This window comes from Gopherus flavomarginatus, chromosome 2, assembly GCF_025201925.1.
Source record: "Gopherus flavomarginatus isolate rGopFla2 chromosome 2, rGopFla2.mat.asm, whole genome shotgun sequence".
NCBI lineage: Eukaryota > Metazoa > Chordata > Testudines > Testudinidae > Gopherus > Gopherus flavomarginatus.
In genome coordinates this window covers 230,960,534-230,973,737 of record NC_066618.1, presented here as the reverse complement: position 1 = coordinate 230,973,737, position 13,204 = coordinate 230,960,534, and the positions used below count along the sequence as shown (strand labels likewise).

The window sequence follows — 13,204 nt, the reverse complement described above, 5'->3', positions numbered from 1 at the left end:
ATAGGCCTAATATTAACCAGGTCATTCTGTTTACCCTTTTTAAAAAATGGCACAAAATTAGCTTTCTTCCAGTCTTCTGGAACTTCCCCAGTGCTTCGAGGATTATTGAAAACCTTGTAAAACTCCTGGAGGCAAGTTATCTGGACCGCCCAATTTAAAAATGTGTAACTTTGGTAGCTTCTGTTGAACATCCTCCAGAAATACTAGTGCAGGGAAAGTGCATTATCGTCCGCATGTGATGAGACTGTATGTACTGTTTTTCTCCATATACAGAATCAAAATACTTATTAAACACTTCTATCTTTTCTACATTATTATTGCTAATTCTACCATTTCCTTCTAGTAATGGACCAATACCATTGTCAGGATTCTTTCTGTTCCTAATATATTTAAAAAACTCCTTTTTGTCCTTAACTCTGGTGGCCATAGATTTTTCCTTGTGCTGGGATGGCATTAGTTGCACTGATGGATTTTTCCCATGGCCATGCTAATTTTGCTTGAAATAACAGATGCAGCTGACATCATAAACAGCAAAATGCTGCTCTTTGCAGGTGTTGCTATGAACACGTTAAGCTATTTTAGCTAACTTCTCTTAGACCGATTCTGGAGATTTGTGAGGAGCATCTGCTGTTTCTCCTCTCCAAAGAGGAAATCTTTATCCTAATTTTAATCTTGTCACCAGTCTTATTCAACATCAATTAAAGTAATTTAGTAAGATTGTAAGAAGACAATGTGCAAAACCATTATTGTAGCAATGAGACACAGCTATGTGTATCTTTCTCATCCAATGCAGACAATGAGCTCTTCAAACTATTCCACTATATGAAGGAAATTGGAATCTGAATGAAAAACATCTGTCTGAAGTTAAATGTGGGAAATATGCAGATGATGCTAGTTAGAAGTGGAAAGCACTTCAAGGACATATTAGCTGTGTCGAAACTTGCCCATAAATAATCAAGGTGTATCATCTCATTGTTTGGACTCATTGTAGCAATCTGGTCAGAGGTAGCTGGCACTCTGCAACCTTTGAGTTTGCTATGCCTGGCGACCACAGGATGATGTTTTTAGGATGAAATGTAGAGCATTCTCAGTGGAATGCTCTGGGCTTTGGAACTCTGACACTCATGGTCAAGACAGATCCTAGACTTGTTAGAGTGAAAAACAAGACTTTCTTTAATCAGGCTTTCTCACAAAAATGAAGTTGCAGAAGGGCCTGAAAATATTCTCCTGGATAACAGAAAACAACCTGCTGGGTTTGTAGTTGGGTTTCTGCAGGGTGAAGTCAATGCCAGAGACCCAGTAGCCCCATGTACTGGTGATGAAGGGACTGGAGCTTACCTTCCCTTCTGGTGCCTAACAGTGAGGCATTTGGGTTCTAGTATGAACAGAATTTGCAGTAATACATAGTTTTGTAAGTCGCACTTAGGAAACTGGTGGTTGCAGTAGAAATATTACATATAATTATGTGTGACAGGGGTAGCCAAATTCTGCAAGGGTTACACACACAGACAAGTCTTTCCACTCAACCCATAAGGAATTGGGTTTAAAAAAGTTATGAGTAACTGAAAGGCAGGTGTTGTAGTGGCAGTTAGACCTCAACTCTTAAATAGACTTTGAATGGATGTAGCCACATATACACTTTGAAATGACTTCCAGAGCACTACAAGACAGAGATGGGTATGAAAGATGAGTTGGGGAGGGAGTGTCAGTGAAGTCCAGGGGTAAAAATCTGGTGGGCAGCTTGATCATGTGGTAGGGAACTGTCTGTGGACACTGCTAGGGCTCATAAACTTAATGTCTTAAACTAGGTGCAGGCTGACAGATATGTGATGGATACTGAAACCCTGCTTTGGCTGTTGGAAAGGAAAAGGAACTCTCTCTTCTCCTCTCCTCCTCTAGCAGGGCCTCTGATCCATTCAGTAAGGAGATCTACTGCTAAAAGCAAAATTCCACCAGTGAGAATGTTATACCTTCGGTGCTTGAGAGCCTAAACCTCAGCTTGTCTAGCTGCACTATCTCTGTAGAATGCTGCTTTCTTAGTGGGTTGTGGATGGTGACATGTTCTCTGAAATAACCATGATTTTACCTGTTTGGGACCTTGCTAAATTAGGATTACAATTTTGAATTCAATCTAAAAGCAAACGTGGAGTTAATGTAGGTATGTGGACCACTGGAGTGATGTGCTCACAGTGTGTTGCATAAGAGCCCATCTATTGTTCATGTACTCAGGAACTCCATGAAGAGTGGGTTGCAGTAGCCTCACTTCAAAGTGACAGGCCTGGATCATAGTGCAAGGTGCTTTGCAGAAGAAACAACACAGTTTACTGGTCATTTACATGTGGTAGAAAGCTGTCCTTTGCCACTGTTGTTCTACCTCTTCCCTCTAGTTCAGCAGTTTTCATTCTTTTTGAGCTGAGCCTCCCCGCCCCCCTCCCTTTGAGTTACAATTTTTGGTTATGCCCCCCCCCTCCCCCCCCCCGTCCTGACAAAAATAGACACATGCAAAAGTATGCTTGATAGCCTACTCATAAACCTAACAGAGGCCTTAACATAACTTTTAATTAAATTACCTACAACTGTAAGTAAGTTTCAAATACACAGATATTTAATGGCACAGCCCAGGTTTCCTCAGCTGAAGACTGCTTCTACCTTGCAGCCAGGCTGCGCTGTCAGGGCAGGGCCAGTATCTACCCCTTCAGGTTTTCAGGGTGCGGGAAGGCATGTGCAATGGTTTCTGGATGTGGAGGCTGCCAGAAGTGGAAATCGATGTGGCTGCAGTGGGTGTTGACAATGAATCACAGGCTGGGTGGCCTGCTGAAATGAGTTGGGGGTGAAGGTGGTGCTTCCTCCCCACTCCCCGTGGGGGCTGGCCCATGTTCCGCAGCACTGGCATGAGCTGCCCGTTGTCACCACTCCCCTCCTTCTGAATGTTCCTCCATGCCCCCAGGAGGGCGTGCCCCATGGTTTGAAATCTCTCCACTAGCTTCTAGCTACAGAAATGGGGAATTTCTGCTACTTCACTTATTCTCTAGTCTCTTTTTAATTTGTTTTGAAAAATGGTCTTCTGTAGAAAATAGTTCCAGTACCTGCCTCGGATGCTCACAGCTGTGCCAAGCAAAAGCTGAATGAAAGTGACATGTTTTTTTCAGCCCTTAGGATTCTGAATAGCAACAGTGAAACTAGTTAGCATGTTATAATTTCAGTCTGTCGCTTGGGAAAAGTATGAGCAGCAGCCGAAATATGATGGAATGATGTCTCTTCAAGCTTACTAAATAACGTACATTGTAACTGTGCTGTAAACTACTTTAGTAAAAGCATACATTCTTTCAGCAATGGTGAATCAGAACAACCTTTCCTCCACTGTCTACATTTTACATGACAGAAACATTTTCGTACTTGCCATTGACAGGTAGATTTACTTTATTTTCCAAACTGTTGTCACTTAGGGTTTGTCTAGACCAGGATAAAAAGTGTATTATAAAGATGCTCGCTAACATCTTTTAAAACACTTGTGGAGATGAGGCAGGTGGTATTTTAGCATGTGCTGGCTGAATGAGGTGAACCCTAGTCTTCGCCTTATATACTAAAAATTTAGGGCTGTAGTCTCCAACCTTTTTAAGCACAAAATCACATTTTGAATGTAAGTGTAACCCAGGATGTAACTCAAGAAAATGTAGAAATAAGTTTGTTATATAAAGCTTAATATGCATAATTATACATTTTTCCTACTTACCGAGTCTCAGTGTGACACTTGTGACTGCACATTATCTGCCAGTGTCTTGAAATTCGGGTTGTAATTTGAAATAGCTTGTTGGATGCAGTCCTGCAGAGGAGCATCTGTGAGGCAGGTGCAATACTTGGACTTGATCATCTTCATTTGTGAGAATGCTGCCTCACACAGATAGGTGGAACAAAAATAAGCTTTCACTTTTAAAGCACAGGACTATAGAAGAGGGTTGTGATGGGTTGGGTCACAGAAACTCCCTCAAGCCTGTCACTAGATGTGCTGGGATGCCACTGAGAACAGCCCCCCACCCCCGCGCCAGAAAAGGCTTCCCTCCACTCTGTCTTGCTGAGCTAGTCACACCAGTTGGCTTCAGCACAGACCTAGGAGTTGTGCCATGCCCCGCCTGCAGTTCACAGAAATTAAGATCCACTTAGCCCAGGGGCTTCTCAGTTAACAGGGATTTTCCCAGCACCCAGTATTCAGTCTTTCTGGGAGCCTAAACCCTGAATAAATCCATTTTACTCTGTATAAAGCTTATACAGGGTAAACTCATAAATTGTCCACCCTCTATAACACTGATAGAGATGCACAGTTGTTTGCTCCCCCAGGTATTAATCACTACTCTGGGTTAATTAATAAACACAAGTGATTTTACTAAGTATAAAAGGTAGGATTGCAGTGGTTTCAATTAATAACAGACAGAACAAGGTAAGTTACCAAGCAAAATAAAACAAAACATGCAAGTCTAAGCCTAATACATTAAGAAACTGATTACAGATGAAATCTCATCCTCAGAGATGTTCCAGTAAGCTGCTTTCACAGACTAGACTCCTTACTAGTCTGGGCCCAATTCTTTTCAGACCAACGTTGTAGTTTATGGCCTGGATCACCCCCTCATAGTTACTGTCCTTTCTCAAGAAGCTGACCAAATGCTTCACTGATGCTACTTAGAATCAAACACATTGACATACAATTACATAGCCAATGTTCATAACTTCAGACACAAAAATGATACGTACAGACAGTATAATCATAACCAGCAAATTACAACCGTTCCATAGACATCTTACTTGACCTCCTTTGTACAAGATTTGGTGCAACTATAGGACCTTGGTTCCAACAATGATCTATACGGTCACAGTTCATATCAATAATGTCACAGGTACTTTTTTCGGTTTATGAGTCCCTCAAAATCGTTGTTCCTAGATCTGGCTGTCATGGTAACTATCTCCATATCAATTCCAGTACTTTGTAAATCAAACAGCTGATGGAATATTGCAGCCAAGCCACCAATATCTTCTGAAAGGAACGGATTTGAGATACACATGATGATTAGCTCCTTCATGTCTAATTCTTGAAGTTGCCTGTTGAATTCCTGTGCTAATTTAGTCAGCTCTTGCTTGAATCGAGTTTACAATTCTGACAGCGATTTTCATTAGATGTGGAAAGTCCATAATTTTACTCGCTAATGCTTGTAGATGGATAATACAGTGGTAATTTACAAATGAAAGAAAATCTGGATCATTTCTGCAAAAAGCCTGCATTTTCACCAAGAGTGGCGGATGCATCATCCATTGTGATCGAAACAAGTTTCTTGACTGGAATGATTTTCTCAAGTATGTACTTTTTAAATTCGTTGCAGATATCTTTGCCTCTTGTTCTCTCTTTAAGGGGCAAAGCAGTCAGCAGTCCTCTAGTTGTCATGTGCTTAAAAACCATTCAAACAAAAACAATTACCTGGGCTGTGTCGGTCATGTTGAGTGATTCGTCAAACTGCAGTGGACAGCAATTGCAGTCATTCAAATCCTGCTGTAGTTGCTGAAAGATATCTTTGGACAATGATTCCACCCGTCTTGCTACTGTGGAAGCACCGAGTGTCATGCTGTGAATTGCTATCATTATTTCCTCTTTGTTTTTAAAGTCTTTAAATAAGGAGTCTGCTGGCACAGTCATTGCCTCTTTAAATACTTCTCCATCCTTAAACAATTTCTTGTGTTTTTTCACCAGATGACAAACACAGTAGAGGCCTTCCCTTTTGCTGCTAATTTAGTAAAAAAAAATGACTGTTGAGCTTTCAAAACAGCCTTGAATTCAATAACTTTCTTTGTATGGAGTGTGCTATTCAAGGGGACACTGTCCTTGAATTTGCTATGCATTGTTTTGTGGTGTCTTTCTAAATTCCCCTTTTTACTTATTGATGTACTTTTGTGGCATAGAAGACATGCACACTTATCTTTCACTGTTGCGAACAGAAATTCACTTTCCCATTCCGAATGGAAGTTACAGGTTTTCGATTTCTTTTTAGATGGCTTGGGTTCATCACTCATTGTTAATGCTAGCTAGCTAGGTATGTATTTTTTTATTATAAGAGGAGAAAAAGGAGAGCACTAGTGATGACTGTAATCTGTAGGAAACACTTCTGAGCAGTAGACGTGTGCACCATGCATGGAGAGCTTTTATCTTTTTTCAATTCTGCACTTGCAACCAATAATAAGTGTCGTTTTAAATGTAGTTATGAAGCTGTTTCAAATTTATAACCTGCCACATTGAGGGGGTCAGCTCATCATGCCTAGCTAACAACATGATTAGTTTAAAAGAGTCTGGTCTGATGTGATCATGCATGCCACTTTATTTTTTGCCTAACTTTAGCTTGAAAAAAAAAGAAAATGAAATGGGTGACCGAGGCTTAGATCAGCTGTCAGAGGCTCCATGATCGACCAGTTGGTCACAATCTACTGGTTGGTGACCACTGATCTAGGGGGAAAATGTTAGTTTCAGAAAAAGGCAGATATACCATAGAAGGAGGGAATGGAGAGGATATGGTAACAGAAAGTTTGTTGTATTTTTTTTTTAAGTCTCTTTGGTGGAGACATGGTAGCAATATCATAGCTAAGGATGAAATCTTTTTTTTCATGGTGGCTGCTTTTTTTTTTTTTTTGTTCCTACTCCACCCCTAAAACTGATAAGTTAATCAGTCTGCCTGAAAGTTTTAATGTCTCTAGTATGATAGGATTTTTTTGGAAAGATTGAGGAAAATCAGGTGCATGTGTGAGAGAGACTTGCCCAGAAGAATTGCTCTTACTGCTTAGAAAATTTAAAGTTAAGATTATACTTAAAAACTGTTCTTAATAAGATTTCTCCATAAGTAGTTGATGATGTTATAATATCTAACTCCAGGCTCAGAAAGTATTTAGCTTAAATTAGTATTTGCAGTATCTGATAGTGTCCTGCTAATACTCACTATATTATTTTGAAGCAGATGCACTGAAGAGTATGAATGGAGTCTTGGTTCTGTTCAGCAGCAAGAAAATGACAATTGCTTATGTGATAAACTCAGGACAGCTGCAAGGGGGCGGAGTAGAAAACAGTCTCAGAGGGTTAAAAGGCCCTCCTCCCTATCAACTGAGGGGTAACTACAGGTCAATCAGGTTCAGCTGAGAAGGGGTTACCAGATAATCAGTTAGGATCAGATGAGAGGGAGTTACCTGAGGTCAATTAGGATCAGCTGATTCCAACTAAGGGCTGCCTGAGACCTTTTTAAACCCTACCCTGTTGGGAGAAGGGAGGAAGGAGAGAGAGAAGGAGTCCTACTGACAGTAGGTTAGGAACAGCAAGACAGTGAGCCTCACTAGGAGGGGAGGCTGCATTCCCTCCTATAAGGGAGAAAAACAAGCAAAAAGACTGGTGGAGAGAAGGAATGGACCTCCCCTGTGCCACCAAGAGGGACTATTTTACCCAAACCTGTCTTGCCAAGGCTAAAAGCAGCTGAGGCTGGTGAGACCAAGAAGGTGCCTTGCCACACTTAATAGTGAGAGAACCAGTGTTGTGAATGCGAAGTGAATTAAACTCTTGTTTACACTCTCTGCAAAGTCCCCAGATAATGCTGTAAACTCACTCATTGCTTAAATTTTCGTGGTAAAAGTTCCTTGCCTCTGAACATGTCCACTGCTGTCTCGCGGTAGGTGCCCAGGCACTTGTCTCTTGCGTATGCCCCCAACCAATCCGTGAACCAGGGGAAGATAGATGTTCCTGTACCTAAGTCATGTGCTGGGTCTGATCCAGTAGGCATGCTCAGAGGTCACCTGACTCCACACACATCAGCTGGACGATTGGAGAGGAGGAGGACATCCCTTACAACCTCTAGCCTAGTGTTTAGAGTACACACCTGGGATGTGGGAGATTACCCGTTCAATTCCCCTCTTCTGCCTATTGAGAGGAGATTTGAACAGAGAGCTGCCGCCTGTCAGGTAAGTGCTCTAAACACTGGACTGTGGGATATTCTGATGTGTGTCTTCCTCAAACTCTCCTATTGAAGTTGCACTCCTTAATTCAATATTAGGCCAGAGAGAATGAGAATCATTCTAGAGCTCAGCAGTTAGAGCTCTCACCTGAAATGTATCAGATCCCTTGTCAAATCCCTTCTCCTTGGGTGGGGAGGTGAGAATTGAACCAGTGGCTCCAACATCCCAGGTGAGTACCCTAATCACTGGGCTAAAAGATCTAATTGAGGTGGTTCCACATCTCCCTAGGTGGGGGTTTTCTGTGGAGTTAGGCAGTCTCTGAGCACATCTATTAGACCAGGGCCAGTGCACCTATCTTCCTCCAGTTCATGGATCACAAACAGATAGGCACCTCCCTGTAGATCAGATATAGGTGCGTATCTCTGTGAGAGGGGTGGTGGCTTAGGACACACTGCTCTCACTGGCATTTCCCAATGGCTACCTTAGGCAGCTCCCTGCCTAGCATGCTGGGTTTTGTATATTGCATTCTAAGGTGCCTGTCTTTCCCCATTCATTGTATAGGGAGCGAAGGCACTTAACTGAGGTTTTGTGGATCTCGCTATTCCCATGACTTTTTTTTCCTAGGCAACAAAAAGTTAGGTTTTACAATGCTGAGTGTTGCAACAGCAAAGTATCTTTGTAGATCCAGGCATTTGTTCCTATTTCTTGGAGAGATCCTAGTGGCTAGTTTTGGGCAAATGCTCTTCTGCCCCAGGATTCTCTCGTGTTTCCACAGGGTTCCATCATGCCCCTCCCCCCCCATTTTGTTTATAGTTTATATGAGGCTGGTAGGAAGATTTGTATGCAGACATGAGTTGCAATGTCTTAAGTATGCTGCCAGTATCATCTCATCCTCTCTGCCTCAGTTTCATATGACCTTGCTTGTCTTTAACAGATTTTTGAAACCTTTCATGTGGTGTAGAATAGATGGATTGCCAGCTGAGGCTCTGTCCAGTTAACATTAAAGCAATGGTGTAGGATGAGTGAAGCAGCTGAAAGATATGCAAATATTTCCCCCTTTAATTTAGGATATGTAACTGCCATTTGTTACTTAAGTTGACAGACTGGGGTTACTGTTGGATCTCCAGTTCTGTGTAACTATAGATGCTCTGTCAAGGATGGCTTTTTATTTCCATCTGTATTTGGCTATGAGGTTGCAACCAGTTCTTTCTGATGCATGCAAATTGTTACCATTATTCCTGGTTTTGTAACATCAAGGTTATAGTATGCAGTGCATTCTACATGGGGCTATGCCATAAATCAACTGGGAATCTGAAATTAGTACGAAAAGCAGAGCTCAGTTGTTGGGTGAAGTTTCTCGCAAACTCTTCTTTGTGACTTGGTATTGGCTATCTGTAGGTTTCCAGGTGGACTTACTGATTCCTAAATGACTTGGCACCTGCCTGTTTGAAAGACACTTTTCAATCCTGTGTCATACTGCTACAACTGTGGTTGGTGGATAACTTGTGAGCTTCAATGTAAGTATTTGAGTAGTTTGAAAGAAATTAAGAAATTTCTTTTTTTGTTCATTTTACTGCACTTTGTGTACAGTCAGTTTAATTGTTTCTGCTGAATAGTCAAATAGTTTAGTTTTCTTGTTGAAAAGACCCTTTACAAACGTTAACAGGGAAATAAAATTCTCTTCAAAAAAAGGAATTAAAACAAAATTAACGTACTACATAAATTGTGGATTTAAAAAAAATTCTATTTCAAAGAGGATATTATGAATATCATTTAAATGAAATTTTTACAAGTTTTTATTTTGTCTTATAAGATAACACTTTTTATTCCTGCCCTAGATTAAGAAGCTTCCATGACCTGGAGACAGTTTGACTTGTTTTGTTTTCTTTTAAATAGGAGATGATACATAAAAATGAATCCTGTACTTCAGGGCAGGTACCTATGAGCTATTTATGCTGCCTGGTTTACATATTGGAAGAATGGACTGGTGTGGAGTACCTTGAGGACTATCTGAATTATGTGGCCTACCTTTTATGGGTGTTTACTCCACTCATAATAGTTTTTATACTTCCTGGACTTATCCTCCTCCTCCTCTACATTTCCATTATTTTTCTTTATGTTTATAAGAGGAAGAATGAACTAAAAGAGGCTTATTCCAATGATATCTGGGATGGTGCAAGGCAAATGGTGGCAACTTTATGGGATGGACATGCAAGAATATGGCACGGTAAGCAAGATCTGATTGTTTTGTAAGTGCTGAAATTATTGTCACTGTAGTTTAATGACAGGCCTATCAGCCTTCTTTTTTGTATTTGTTTGAAAATTTCATGTAACCCTTATTTGCTCAGAAAATAAACGTGTGCTCATGATTGATAATGTGCTGTGTTGTAGCCACGTTGGTCCAAAGATATTAGAGATGGAAGGTGGGTGAGGTAATATCTTTTATTGGACCAGCTTCTGTTGGTGAGAGTGACAAGCTTTTGAACTTACACAGAGCTCTTCTTCAGGCCACCTTGTGTCTCTAATGATTGACAAGACAGAGGATAAAATTAAGAGCCTAAGCAGCACCTCAGTTTGCTCTGCTTGACTGTCTCCAACTCCCCCACCCTTAAACCATGTTTGGAGGAGGGATTGACTTCTGCCTCGCCCCCACCCTGCTGGAAGGCAGTACCGTACCCTGGTTGCATTGATTAGGCCAAACAGGTTTCCATCCATATTTGAGTGTAATTCTGTGTCCTCTTCAGTCCTTAAGGGCGGGTCTACACTACGGGGGAAAATTGATCTTAGATACGCAACTTCAGCTACGTGAATAACGTAGCTGAAGTCGAAGTATCTAAGATCGAATTACTCACCGTCCTCACGGCGCGGGATCGATGTCCACGGCTCCCCCTGTCGATTCCGCAACTCCGTTTGGGTTGGTGGAGTTACGGAATCGATATAAGCGCATTCAGGGATCGATATATCGCATCTAGATGAGACGCAATATATCGATCCCCGAGCAATCGATTGCTACCCGCCGATATGGCGGGTAGTGAAGATGTACCCTAAGATTGCTGTTTCAGCAAAGAGCCTAGCAGCTTCTCTACCGTTCTTCCCTTTCTGTCATGCTCAGCTTTCTTACAGCTTATGTTAGATGAGGTCCCGGCTGACAGAGAGGCCTTATATTCTATAGAGAATGTGCAAATGGATTAGTGATTTCCTTCCAGGTGAGGAGGGAAACTAAAAACTTCAGTGAGCACTCAGACAAAAGAAAACTGTTACTTCAATCACTACAGATAATCTTTCTGCAGCCTCAGACAGCCTTTGCTGTAACTGACCCATACCAACCTGCAGCAGTTTAAATAGCTATATTTGTCTTTGAGAAAACAGAAAGCATTTGTGCCAATGGAGATATCATTCCCTTCCCTGCGCTATTAAATCTAAAACGGACATCAGACTAGTAAGTGTCTCTAATATTGTATGTAATAAACAGGCACTCTCTGAATTTGAATAATAGCTCTTGGCCCAGGGGGTGCCTAGCTAGGGTGACCAGATGCAGGGGTGGCTCCAGGCACCAGCACACCAAGCATGTGCTTGGGGCGTCAAGCCGCGGCGGGCACTGCCGGTCGCCACGAGGGCGGCAGACAGGTTGCCTTCGGCGGCATGCCTGCAGAGGGTCCGCTGGTCCTTCAGCTTCGGCGGATCTCCCGCAGGCTGCCACCGAATTCGCGGGACCGGGGACCTTCCACAGGCAAGCCGCCGAAGGCAGCCTGCCTGCTGTGCTTGGGGCAGCAAAATGCCTAGAGCTACCCTGACCAGATGTCCTGATTTTATAGGGACAGTCCCAATTTTTGGGTCTTTTTCTTATATAGGCTCATGTTACCCCCCACCCCCGTCCTGATTTTTCAACTTGCTGTCTGGTCACCCTATGCCTAGCTCAGGATGCAGATGCCCAAACCTGTAACTGAGGGGGGGGGGTGTTCCTTGCTTTTTGCAATGATTAGTTCTTTGAGTAGCGTCCCGGTGGGTGCTCCATCCTCAGTGCATCCATGTCCATGTGCCTCATATCGGAGATTTTAGGTAGCAGTGTCCATTTGGCCCACACATGTGCTTTCTCTGTCTCATGCCTGACCTTGAGGCTATCTAGTGCTGCGTGGGTGAACTGCCCTCAGTTCCTTCCAAACCACCTTTGGCCTGAGATGAAGTATGAGCAGAGTCTGATAGATGATTGGTTCTCAACCTTGTTTTAGTTTATAGAGTAGCTACTAGAGTTTCTGTTGTTTAGATGTTTACTGCTCCCTTCTCCTTCTAAAATATATACTAAAAAAAACAAACGTTTGTTTTTGTTTGTTCTAGCTTCAAAAACAGTTCTCTCTCTGTACTTTTTGATTTTTGTTATCTTCTCCCCTTGTTGGGAAAGAACCCAAGAAGGAGCATGCTTGGCTCTCCCAGGTTTAAACGCTGTCTCGCCTACAGAGAGGCGATTCTGGTCAGCGATGCCATTCGCAACTTAGGAGAATCTCATATATCAGAAATGTCCTCGACTTCAATTTTTGACAGAAGGCACTAGAAAGAGCTGTGAATTAACACTCGGACGTCTGATGATAGAGAGCTCTCTGAGACCAGCCTCCGACTGCTGGTCCTGGGACTCCCCCAGAGCAACAATCCGCATCAACATCCATGAGACATCAAACTCTGGTAGCACCAAAGAGGAAAGCTACAGATTCCTCTCACAAAAGCACAAAAAAGAGGACTACAAGTCCCCAGACCAAACAGTTGACTGGGAAGAAGCGATCCCTGGCAAAGTCAGTCACTTTGGTACCAGCGGAGCAGTACCCATGAGGCATTTGGTTCTGCAGGTACTGGCACTGCGCCTAAAGACCTGAGGGGCACAGGCTCAGAGTGTCGGTACTGTCTAATGAGCGGCAGTAGTGGCCAGACCACCTTTTCTAAAACAGCACTGCTGGAGACAAGGAGAGCCATGGTACCGAGCGTTTCCATGCAGCAGTGTGTGTCTCCTGTCCAGGGCCGTGCGTACCGCTTGAACACACAAGCGTGACCAGGGACAGCTGCTGGTGAGCCTGGTGCCTGCCTAGTGGGCGGTACAGGGCCAAAACAAGCCAATTCCTAAGAACCCCACCAATCTATGTGACTAGATCCCCCCCATTGTACAGTCTGGGACTGTGGGGGGCCCATTGTGCACCCCTGACTCTCTCCCCCCCCTTCCCTCTCCTTGCTGGAGCCAATTAGAAAAAAG

At 42.8% G+C, this 13,204-nt stretch overlaps 1 protein-coding gene across 7 annotated transcripts in view; it reads left to right on the top strand.

Moving 5' to 3' along the window:
- The window catches only part of LOC127044285 (transmembrane protein 68-like), a 34,583-nt gene that overhangs the window by 3,397 nt on the left and 17,982 nt on the right, over positions 1-13,204 (top strand). For 2 of the 7 annotated variants that reach the window (XM_050938914.1, XM_050938920.1), the window contains exon 2: positions 9,865-10,195. In XM_050938914.1, the coding sequence (XP_050794871.1) occupies positions 9,868-10,195 (328 nt within the window). In that variant the 5' untranslated portion in view covers positions 9,865-9,867. Of the gene's footprint in view, positions 1-1,808; positions 1,920-5,205; positions 5,344-9,366; positions 9,486-9,864; positions 10,196-13,204 lie in introns of all 7 variants that reach the window. The other 5 variants (XM_050938916.1, XM_050938919.1, XM_050938917.1 and 2 more) reach the window with 5 other exon arrangements.